This window comes from Myotis daubentonii, chromosome 9 (assembly GCF_963259705.1).
Source record: "Myotis daubentonii chromosome 9, mMyoDau2.1, whole genome shotgun sequence".
Taxonomy (NCBI): Eukaryota; Metazoa; Chordata; class Mammalia; order Chiroptera; family Vespertilionidae; genus Myotis; species Myotis daubentonii.
Window position 1 is genome coordinate 31,543,912 of NC_081848.1, and position 12,549 is coordinate 31,556,460.

General features: G+C 42.5%; 1 protein-coding gene across 1 annotated transcript in view; it reads right to left on the reverse strand.

Annotated features, from left to right (window-relative positions):
* CCDC83 (coiled-coil domain containing 83) overlaps positions 1-12,549 on the reverse strand; it is a 40,641-nt gene that overhangs the window by 24,377 nt on the left and 3,715 nt on the right. The window contains exons 2-5 of the mRNA XM_059708227.1: positions 9,794-9,914; positions 5,781-5,865; positions 4,312-4,471; positions 908-1,075 (exon numbers count right to left, since the gene is read on the reverse strand). Of these exons, the coding sequence (XP_059564210.1) occupies positions 908-1,075; positions 4,312-4,471; positions 5,781-5,865; positions 9,794-9,888 (508 nt within the window). The 5' untranslated portion in view covers positions 9,889-9,914. The remainder of the gene's footprint in view (positions 1-907; positions 1,076-4,311; positions 4,472-5,780; positions 5,866-9,793; positions 9,915-12,549) is intronic.

Here is a 12,549-nt window from a genome sequence, read left to right on the forward strand (position 1 = left end):
ACAGTGGTTTTATCTAGAGAGAGGACTGAGTGGCGGGGGAAACAGGCAGGAGGAGGAAGGTGTCACACTCTGTACTTTTCTTTGGGGAGGAGAACCTTTTGGAAAAGTGTAATTCCAAGCCCAGACTAATCTGGGGCCGCATTTATACCACCTGAGGCCCTGAGCTGGGAAACTTACATGAAAATTAGTCTAGAAGCAGAGTGTCTGGACAGGCCCTCAGCAGAGGATGATGGCAACGACCTCATGTGAACCCACTACCATGCTGGGCACCATCTCCAGCTGGGCTCAGAACTGCCATCCACCCACCGCATTCTTTCAGGCCAGCTTTCTCCCACTTGTTCTTTCCTGTGACTTTCCTGTCTCGGGGTCTCTGGTGTCCCTTTAAGCCACTCTGTGACAGACAGGTGGCCTCATGTTCCCCAGAGCTAGACCCGGTGCGTCCTCACGCCTAACGTCATCCTGCTCCATACCCTCTCCACTTCTGTGTCGTGTTTGTTCTCCAGTGTTTTCTGACTACAACTTAGCGTTTGCTTGAGACTGCTTTAGTTTACCTCAGGTGGATTTCCTTTCCAACATAACCCGACCCCAGCACCCTCCTGCCTCACTGAACTTACCCAGCCCCCGTGCGTGGGAGCACAGACACCACCCACTGAATGAAACGTTTTTGGTTGCTGGCAGGGTTTCTCCACCCACCTCCCCTCCCTTTTCTTCCCCTCCGCAGTTTCTTAGGTGGTCCTGGGATAGTTTCTCTGTTTCCTCCTCCACCTCTGCCCTGGGGCCCAAGCTGCTGGTGCCGACCCAGGGGAGAGGAATGGATGGTTCAGGGAGTACCCATTTTTTCCCCCCATCAAATGTCTGCCCTCTAAAGTGTTTTTACTGAACTTGAACTGGTTTTGTTGCAACTGACCTGACATTTTCTCCGCATTCTCTTTCACTTTATTGATGTCATTTTGTAAGGAGATAATGAGTTTAGCATGTTGTGCACTCCCTACATTCTTGTACTCTTCCCAATATTCCTTCTCACTGAGTTTCTCAAGAAATAATTTCTCAGCATTACTTATTTGCAAGCGCATATCTGTGAAAGAAAATCAAAACACCATGTCATTTCTGCTGTCCTTGCCACCGTTATATGTTGCCATCTGGTTTGATGAATCTGATATTAAAATGCTGTTATCTCATAAATCCTATTTTATATATATAGGAACTCTAAATTATTCAAACTATTGTTTAACTATCCCTCATGATTCAAAATCTAAAATTAAAATTTCAACTCTAAGGTAGATGTTTGGGGCTATGATTGAAAGCTACAATAGATAATTAAGCTATATGCCTAGGAACCCACAAGTTTAAATTATTCCTCGTGTACAATATATGATGTCCCACACTTTTTTTTTATTAGTAAATTGTCATTTTTCTGCCCATTATGCCTCTGGGCAAAGTGATTTCATCCTTTATCATTCCATAGCCCTTGGCAACCATTTCTATAAGTGAGTTGTTTAGCCTGTCATCTCGAGTTCATTTGTGTGAAATGATAGTGTATGATAGTCATAACAACAAGTTTCCCCCACACCCACTTATAAGACTTCAGAGTGAAAGATATGCTCCCCAGTTAAACAGGTACAGACACGGAGCCATCTCAACTATGTCAGTGTCCGTTGGTCCTGCTGCACTTGCTAAGCATGATGTGCCACTCAGTCTTCAGGCTGAATATGGTGCTGCTGGATATTTTGGAAAAGGAAGCGTTACAGAGAGGCAGGTGCCATGACATAATGGCTACGCGGCTCACTACCACACACCCTCTTGTCTGAGAGCTCCTTGCGGCCAGTACCACCTCTCAGTCATCTCTGAGAGCTCCTGACGGCAGCTAACCCTCTCAACTCGTCTCTGTAAGCCCAGCTCTTAGCAAGAGTCTGGCACGTAGTTGGGGCTCAGTAGATGCTTAAGGAATGACAGATGCATTCCAGTCGGGCGGGAGGGCTGTTCTTCAGTCCGGAGGCCCAGGAGGACTCCAGACATGTCTTCTTCCAAAGATGTAAGATCATAGATTTTGACACCCCTTCATAAACGGCACTTGCTTTTGTCATTTGACAGGTAAGCCGCCTCTAACCCCAGTGGTCAGCGCCCTCTCATTTGAGCAGATGGTTGCTGGCTCAGCCCTTGTGCCACCTTGGCTTTTGGGGGGGAGTGCGAGTTGACATCATATTGCTCTACTTTCCCAGAACCCTCTTCCCTTCTGGTAACACCCTTTTCCTGCTCCTTGTCAAATAAAGTTGTTTGCATGAAAAATGCTACAATAATTAATAAGTAAAAGTTCAAGAAATAAACTATGTTTCACATACTCACAACTGAAAACCTACTTTTGCCCCACCCTGAATGTAGGCCAGTTACAGTGGCCCCTTCTCCTGACCACAGGGATTGGTCCAGGAGTGGGCATGTGTCCCAAGCTAGGCACATGCTGAGTCCTTCAGAGAAATATTTTTACTGAAACTGGTGGAAAGCATGTCTCTCGTCTCCATTCTGAGGTTATAAGGATGTAAGATCAGAGGTGTCTATGGTTTGAGTGCCAGCCTCATGGGGACAACATGACAGAGAGAGCACAGGGATAAAGGAGGTGGGGAGGGTGAAAGAAGAGAGAGGAGGTGAGGTAGGGAGGGGAGAGGGAGATTTTTTTTTATATAAGAACTGAGATCTGAGAGCATGTGAGGCTCTGGGGCACCTGCCTTTTCTGCTTGGTTATCTGACCATCTACTTTATGTTTAAGCAAGTTTGGATTAGATTTTTATCCTGGTAACTGAAAGAGTCCTAACTAAAGTTGGAAGGAAGGCGTTACATCAGTGCTTCTCAAGCCTCACTGTGTGTAGGAATCTCCTAGGACCTTGTCAAAATGCAGGTTCCGATTCAGTAGGTCTGGACGGGTCTGAGGTTCTGCATGGAAACAAGCTGAAGGTATGGCTGCTACTCCACAAACCAGCCCAGTGGCCAGTGACCACCTGTACGTAACAGACACACCTGCTCTCTCCCCCTTTCTTCCTCGGCTTCTGTGGGCGGCTTTCTTCCTTGGACGGCACGCATGTCCAGTCCTCCTCTGCTGTGCTCAGGCATCCAGCTGGGCCCCAGCCTTGCATGACATACACGCCCGGCACTCAGCCCAAACCCTAAGCAGGCACACCTCAAGTCACTGGGCCCATTCCCTGTGGAGGCCGCTCAGTGAGCATATCAGAGGATCTGTTTTGGTCTCACCCCCATCTCAACGGACTGATGAAAGGATTCCTTCCAAACATAAGCAACACTTTCCTGGAGAGGAGCCCTGCACCATACATACCTACCACCTCATGACATCATTGTTGCCCAGAAAGAACTGGGGGAGGGGGAGGTGGATGGGGACAGTTTTGGAGACCCCCAAGAATGAAGTGTGCTGGTTAATGTTTGCTTTTGGTAACTGTTTCGTTCAAACCAGCAAATTATCTTTGAATGCATGCCTGCTCTGTGCCAGGTGCTTGGGTGAGGAGGCTCCCTGAAACACACGGGGAAATGCAGGACATTCTAGTCCCAGCTTCTAGTACTGCTTCCTGATAGCACTCAAGTCTCTTGCCCATGCTTTCCAGCATTCTAGCAGAGGTGGTGTTGATAGGGCCCTGGCTAAAGTAGTTTTAGAAATCCTAGCAGCAACTTTGGGATAAAGGAATAGGAATTAAAAAAAAAAAATACAAGTGTCAAAACTGTGTGTGTAACTTACCCCCAGGATCATGGTATTTCCTAAGCCCATGGCAAGAGTATGTCCTGGGTCCTTCAGGTTCTGCACCTGTCCTCCACACTGCCTCTTTTCCACCGCAAATCCCTCTTTGCCCATCTAAATGGAGGTGAGGTGGGGCTGAGCTCGGTAGAGATCGTGGTCGGGGGAAGCTTCATGGTTATATTCACCTTATCATTCCTGTCTCTGAACTGAGGCAGAAGCCAATGAGGCCACCAAGCAAGAGAATTCCCCAACAGAAAGGACAGACCCCCACTGTGAGGAGTCCAGAGTGGCGTCTGCCATGATCTCGTCCAGTGTGTAAGCGTCAGATGGTTTTCATGTGTCTTTGGTTTTCATCCCTGCCCTTCCTCCTCCTCCTCACTTGATTCCAGCTCTCTGCCCACTCCGTGACTTCCCTCTCCTGTTCCTTTACCTCCATGTGTTTGTAGTTGTGGTGATAATGATATCCTCCAAAATATGGTCACAGCATTTCTGATATGTTAGGGAACAGCAGTGTTAATACATTCAAGACATAACTTGATTCAGCTTTATGGTAAACTCCCGAGTTCGTACGTCACCTTTTAAGTTTTGTTCCTGGTCTCTTTCAAACTTCCACTTCTCTTTCATTGCTGTTTCGACATCCTCTCTTGTTACTTTTAATCCTTCCGACTTCTCTTCACTCAGTTCCTTTATTAGGTTCCGTATGTGCCAAATCTGTTCATCCTTTAAGCGTCCATTCTGTCATGAAAAACAACAGTAATCAAGTACATCTGCTGAAGCGTTTACATGGATTTTCCTCAAAATAGAGGCTTACCAAGTGAGAAAGAAATATTTAATTAAATAAGGTATACAATAATATCTTTAAAAGTTTATGGAATATGGGAGACTTAAACTTAATCCCAGTAACCATTGGATAGAAAATTACATTTAGCCCGGCTGGTGTAGCTCAGTGGTTGAGCGTTGACCTATGAACCAGGAGGTCACGGTTCAATTCAGTTGCAGCTCGATCCCTGGAGGGGGGCGTGCAGGAGGCAGCTGATCAATAATTCTCTCTCATCACTGATGTTTCTCTCTCTCCCTCTCCCTTCCACTCTAAAATCAATAAAAATGTATTTTTAAAAATGTGTAGATAGTCTTTTTTGGACAAAAGCCCCCCTCCTCAAATAACATTTCAGTGTGCAAGTTTCAGGGTCCATATAAAGTTAATGTTTTAATAGGGGACATCCTCAGTATTTCGCCATTCATGAGATGCTTTATGGGATAAGTTTAATGACCATTTACTGCTTTCAAACTTTATTTCTCTTCGTCTTTAGTTCTTATAGTTGCATACAGCACCTCTTGGATATCCATTTTAATCTGATTTAAAAAACAACAACACATAATCTTAAACATTAAATTAGTCATTTAGCAACTAAGATTGTACTTTTCAAATAATATTTACATATTCGCACTCTAAAAAATCTAAAAGAAAACAGATACAGAAATTAAAAATAAAGAAACAATGTTTAGATTAAAGAAGAAATTAGAAGATTAATGTGGTTTCAGAACTTTAAAATTTTTAACCTAACGTTCGGCATCCTCATGATCTAAATAACACAATTCAGCCTGGCCGGTGTGGCTCATTGGATGAGCATTGACCCATGAACCAAGAGGTCACCCGTTTGATTCCTGGTCAGGGCATATGACTGGGTTGCGGGTTCAATCCCCAGAAAGAGGCGTGCAGGAGGCAGCCAATAGATGATGTTTCTCATCGATGTTTCTATCTCTCTATCCCTCTCCCTTCCTCTCACTCTAAAAATCACTAAAAACATATTTAAATAACAAAATTCAAACGGACTTCCTTTGACACTGCAAATAATATAATAGGAACAGCAATACCCTTTTGCCTCACATGTACAAAAAAACCACACTTAAATAGATTGTAAATTAACCAATTATAAGCACTAAGTAAGATAATTTCCTAGGGCACATTTCATAACTCAAAATTTTTTTAAGCATTTGTGTAAATGTTTAATGACTATAAATAGGCTTTAAATCTTATACTCACTCTGTCATGAGACTTTTGGTTCTTTTCTCTAAGATTCTTTATCTGCACCATCAATCGTTCTACTACATTCTCCTTTATTTGCAAGCTGGTAATAAACCAAGATAACATTTGTTACAATTACTTATCTTAGGAAAAATTAGTGAGTCAAAATTGAAGAGTTAAAATATTTGAGTTGAAATAAAGTATTAAATAGATTATAAAAACCCATGTAGGGATAAGAACCTCTCTTAAGTGATTTTGTGTTTCTGGGTATATTTTACTCAGTAAAAGATAGAGATAACTTCAGTTTTTAAAATCAATCACCATTTGTATTTCATAGTAGTAATTTTGATGCTTTCTAACTACCTTTAAATAATTCAGCTTTAAGAGACCCTAGAAAGGGCACACTGAAAACATGATTTCTAGAATTCTAAAAACATTCAGATAAAAATGACAAAACAAAGACTTTATAAGGCGTGCCCATCTTCTTGAAATGGAAAGGTAAACTAGGCATACCTATTGGTTCAAGTTCATTAGTATGTCATCTCTTCTATAAATAATAAAAGCTTCTTTCCTGACACATACATTTTTTTAAAAATATATTTTATTGATTCTTTACAGAGAGGAAGGGAGAGGGATAGAGAGTTAGAAACATCGATGAGAGAGAAACATCGATCAGCTGCCTCCTGCACACCCCCTACTAGGGATGTGCCCACAACCAAGGTACATGCCCTTGACCGGAATCAAACCTGGGATCCTTCAGTCTGCAGGCTGACGCTCTATCCACTGAGCCAAACTGGTTAGGGCTCTACCTCCCATTTTTAAGGAGAAAAATAGAAATGTTATCAATGAAAATGATCTGAAAGAGCCTACGCTAATTATTCACATTTGTGCAATTATAATATGGTAATCCTAGTTCTCTGCATGGGTGGAGCAGGGAAATGGGTGCCAAGTATGTGGTCTCCATTGGTGTGAGACTGAGAGCCTACCTTGATGGTGACTGAGCATGCAAAGAGCAAACTGGAGATTACATTCAGCCCCAACCCCAGATATTGCATGGGACACACTTGTACTAAAAAAAAAAAATTGTTGTTTACCTGAGATTCAAATTAAATTGAGCATCTGTATTTTCATTTGGTGCATCTGGCCACCCTACACGTAAGCCTACCATTCCTCCCCTCAGAGAAGAGAGGAGCAAGCAACTGAGGGTTTTGTCTTGTGTTCCTTCTGCAGTGAGCAGTTCAGAAAGATCTGCAGGGGAATTCTGAGATGCCCCGAAGGTTTTGGCGGCATCATCGCCCCCCTCCTTAGCCTACACCAGTGATGGCGAACCTATGACACGCGTGTCAGAGGTGACACGCAAACTCATTTTTTTGGTTGATTTTTCTTTGTTAAATGGCATTTAAATATATAAAATAAATATCAAAAATATAAGTGTTTGTTTTACTATGGTTGCAAATATCAAAAAATTTCTATATGTGACACGGCACCAGAGTTAAGTTAGGGTTTTTCAAAATGCTGACACGCCGAGCTCAAAAGGTTCGCCATCACTGGCCTAGACTCTCCTTGGAATTCACTTCCATGTTGTCAGGCCTCACAGAGAGATGGATTTGAGCTTCAGGACTCCACGCTGTGAGCCACTGTGGGAATTCAAGCTTCACCATTCTCTGTACTTCTTCCTTTTCATATCTCCCTCATCTACTCAGTGCCCTAGTGACCCACATGGCATACTAAATGCTGAAAAAAGTGGGATAATAAATCAGTGAGGTAGGACATATTAAAGAGAATTAAAAGGCTATATAGCACTATTATTCTAAAGCACAATGATGTCAAATTCTTAGTATACAGAATGTCACCTTTTCTATTCCCTCCCTGTATTTTTAAAATGTTAGTAATGTGTCCTCTTTCTCCCTCTATGCAATTTTATTGAGAGTTCTGCAAAGGAAAATAAATTTGGATTCCAAAATGTTCTATACTTTTCTCTCTCTCTCTCCCACCCCCCTCCAATAATAATATGCACATCTCTTTCTATATCTATATCCATACTCTTTGTGGAAAACTGGGGAATGAGGGGAGGCAAATATAAGGAGAAAATAAAAACCATCATTGCTCAGAGCTGGTCACCTTATAGGTTTATCATTAACAGCCTCAGATCTTCACAAATAACCATGGAAGTTCATGACCTCATTTTCTTGGGATATATTTTTAAAAAGTTCAATTGTTCAGAAATCATTGACTGCCTACTATGTGCTCTCAGCTTGTTGTTAGGAGCTGAGATTGTGTATGAGAAATGTTAGAGGTTGCTGGGGGACCCTGGGAGAATCCTCTCTCAGAGAATGAGGGGACGTCCTGGTGATCTGTCACCTAGGAACACCTGGAATGATACAGTGTCCCTAGCAGTGAGGCCTTGGCTGTTCCAGGCCATGAGATTATTCAGTTTTTACAAAGCAAAGAGAACAAAAGCATGGGATGTTTATTTTCTATCGGGGCAACATTATGAGAATTTTTCAGTGTTGCCTCTTTGTAAACCTCTGTGACATAGGAGAAAGACTGGCCTCTGGTTGACCCAGGAGAGAGAGAAACAGTTGTGATTGGACGTTGTCACTGTAAACGGGGAGGGGGTGGAGGGTAAGGTGGGGAGGAAGCACATTAGAGACCAGGTTGTAGTCACAGAGGCTGACTTTCTGTCCATCTCTCCTAAGACGAGATGAGGAAGCTTTGCAGTTAGGTTGAGAAGTGAGTGCTGGTAGTATCTGGTTATTAAAGCTATGTCAAGCAGAAAATAAAAGGGAACCTCGTGAAAGGTCCCTTTCCATGGGTCTTTCTCTCTCAGTCTCTCAAGAAGCAGATGAAGTTTCCCTGCATTAAAAATAATTCCCTCAAATAAAGGCCTAGTCACCAGTGTCACAGGTTCCCCACTTCCCACCTTGTCCCCTCCAACAAATGGCTTGCCATTCCCAAATCCCAAGGGCCCCACAGGGCCCTGCTCACCTGACACTTGCCAAGGGCATCTGAGTCTGCGCTTGCCCTCTTGCCCTCACCCTGCCTTCTCTTGTTTCCTGGACTGGAACAAGCACTTCCTCACCCGTGTCTTTCCCATAAGCCTTCTCTCTACCGCTCTGTCTCCATAACACCTGTTCCTCTCCCAGACATCAGCTGAAACATTGCTTCTTAAAATGAGCTTTCCCTGACCCCTCTGTAGCACCCCACTCTGTTCTTTCATCGCACCTTAATTATGTGTGTTTTTTCTTTTTTAAAAAAAAGCTTGAATTAGTTATCTAATGTCTGTCTCTCATGCTTCATCAGACAGGGACCTGTTCACTGTTGTCACCTAGTACCCAGCATCTGCCTCCTTCTTGGCAAACATTCAAGTATTAGTTCAATGAATGCATGAATGAAGTACATTCTTATTTGGAAAGAGACTGACCTATAATCATTCATTCACTCCCTAAGAATTACACATTAAAACACCCACCCTATGCCAAGGCTGGGGTTCAAAAGCTGTCAAGGGGCTCAGCTCCCACTGGTCGGGTAAAACATGAACACAGAGGAGGTGTGACCTCTAGTTTTGTCTCCAGCTCCGGGGAGGGAAACATTAAAAAATATTATTCTTACTAAAAATAATGCCAAATCATTTGTATTTGATTTGTAGCTATTTGGAGAGAATACAAATTGGAATGTCTGGAAATGAAAAGTTAAATAAAGAAGAAAAGTTTCCTCGTTGACTCTTCTGTGAATGTATGCTAACTATTCCGTGTTGCGTGTTGTGTGTATACGGGAAAGTGACCAATAAAACAGGAGGGAGGGAGGGAGCTAAAACCACATTGATGAGTGCTGTTCCATAGCTACTGCTTGGGCTACGTGATAGTCCAAGTTTCCCAAACTGTTAACTTGGCGCAAGAGTGCATGCAATCCCGCCTCCAATCCCCTGCAGCCCGGCTCCCTGGACAGCTTTTACATGAGTCGTAAGGATGATGGTGGCCATTCACACACAGAAACCGGAAACCGCTGGGTTTTTTACAAGCCACGCTTACTGATAGTGCAGAAGTGCTTCACTGATAGACAGTCTCTCTTCTTTCGGCAGCCCATCGTGGGTATCCTTTTTACTTGCTTTCGCTGGGGTTTCCATTGTGTTGCTTAGCTAGTAAGAAATACCTGTTTTGAAAAGAGATGTAAGAGAAGTAAATAAACTCTTGTCTTGCCCCTCTACTGGTGTTTACTCAAGATTAGGCACCCAGACTGCTTTTCCACCTCACATCCACCACAATCCCGTGACGTCCTTCATCAATTGGATTCTTGAATTCCATGTGTAGCCCAGGTGCAGGATTAGCCCACCCCAAACAGTGAGGCTCACTCCCTTATGTTATCTATCTGTTGCCCCGATCAAGCTTCTTTAAGAGCAATGACTGAACTTTTTAAATCATTTTATTTCTCCACCGTGTTTGGCAGAATGCACTACCGATAGCAGCAGCTCAATCAATGTTACTTTTTAAAAAATTAAGACAAAGCAAAAGAACTGCTTTCTACGAGCACCAAGAAATCTGGATCCAAAGGAATCAGGCTTGGCCAGGGCTGTCATAAAGAGCAAATAGAAACACACGTTAAAGTATTTTTTAAATGGTTAAGAGGTTTATAAGTAAAAGATAATAATAATAATAATAATAATAATAATAATAATAATGCATTCTTATTAATAGTAACTGTTCATCAGCTATTAATTGCTTTTGCATCTAATAATAAAAATTATCAAAAATAATATTTTTTCAAAAGGGGAAATTAGGCCCACTGTTCAGGTAGTTTGATAGTAAACAGGAATACTCCAGAGATTGGACATGGGTACTAAAGTACTTCTTTTCAAATAGTCTTTAACAAATTTTCTTTTATCTTTCATTTTTCCACTAATCTCTACAAAACAACTGTCTACCCTTCAGTCGGTGTATTAATTGGGTATGGCAGAAAGAACATAACCTTTGTAATTTGTTAGAATGGCTGGGAACTCCGTGAGACTGGAGGTGATGTTATTCTTGTGTATCCCTGTATCTCACCCCGAGCATGACAGATGCACGACAAATCCTTGTCAAGTGAAGAAATAGATAAGATGGATGAGTGACACAGGCAGACATGTTTTAATACTGGATCCACCACTTACTATCTATGTAACCTTGAATAAGTTGCTTAATCTTTTTGAGCTTCAAATTCATTATCTGTAAAGTGAGAACAGAAATCTTCTTCTGAAAGCTGTTGTAAGGATTAAATAGGCTACTATTTATAAGGCACCTAGCAGCGTCTGACGTATAGAAAGAACTCAATATTATGCCCCCTTAGCTTACAGCCCCCGATCGGGCTTCTTCAAAGGTACAGCAGGATGACTGCCTGCTGCCAAGTGTGATGATGCGTGGGAAGGCTCACCTATGTGGTTTGCTACTGTCAACAGCCATCATTGATTTGGATCACTGAATTGGCAGTCTACATGGATTATTCATACCCATAGTGGAAAAACTCTCTGAAATGAGAACACACCTTTTCCCTGTAGACTTGTGCTCTCACACCCAGGCCTCCAGCGAGGCCCGGTCTTTGTGTCTGGGACTTTTCTAGCCAGGTCTGCACATCTCTACATTCTAACCGATTTGGGTATATGTGAATTCAAATGTACTGCAATACTTGCCAACTGAGAGTCACAAAGGTGACACAACAGAAATACTGAATCCGTTGAGGCAGGGCAGTAGATTAACTGCGTTCTCAGATAGGAAAGTGTGAGAATAATTCCATGGGCTACAAACCAAAACGTGTCACTATACCATCACAGTTCACAAAAATTTGCCAGCTAAGGGAAAATAAGGACTTTCTTTTGTTTCAGATACAGAGTTGAATTTTTCATATTATTTTCTATTTTAGAGTTCGGATTTTTAACTTGACAGTTGCACAAAAAGACAGCATGCTGACAAGTGTTTCTTTTCACAGTAGCTTACAATTTAACAGTGATTTTTACTATAAAATATTTCATTTACAAGTTAAAACAAATGTCAACATTAACCTCTAATTTTCTTTCCAAGTCATATGGAAGAGATCAAAGTGTTATGGTTCCCACCTGCAGCACCCATCTGGTGCGGGAGGAAAAAATGACCTCATCTCGAAAAATTACCTCAGTTACCTGGCTCTAATGTTTTCAACTCTCTGACTAATGTATACTTAGTTACCTAACTGCAGCCCGTGGCAAAGGATTTTAATAAAACATGAGTGAAAATGTGGATCCATTAAGTCCAAATGATTTATGCATAAACTATATTAAGATTCATTGTTTCACACCCTTTCCAGAAAATTAGTAAGCCAATTGGATTGCATGCTCTCTAGTTGCACCAGAGGCTCAGTGCACAGTATTTGTCACTGTGGGGGCGAGGGGGTCTCTAAGCCTGGCCAGCACCCTCTCGCAGTCCGGACCCCTCCGGGATAGCTGACAGTCATACCCAAGGGGTCCTTAGCGCTGATGTGGGAGAGGCTCCTGCCTCTGCTGCTGCGCTCACCAGCTGTGAGCCCGACTTCTGGCTGAGTTGGGCTCCTCCTGTGGGAGCGCACTGACCACCAGGGGGCAGCTCCTGCATTGAGCATCTACCCGCTGGTGGTCAGTGCGCGTCATAGTGACCAGTCATTCCGATGTTTGGTTGATTTGCATATTCAACTTTTATTATATAGGATTGCAATGAGTTAATGACATCACCTCAACATGCACTTTTGCATTTGATGATGTTCTACAAACAATGAGGATTTTCGTAAATATTTCAAAGGATTTATA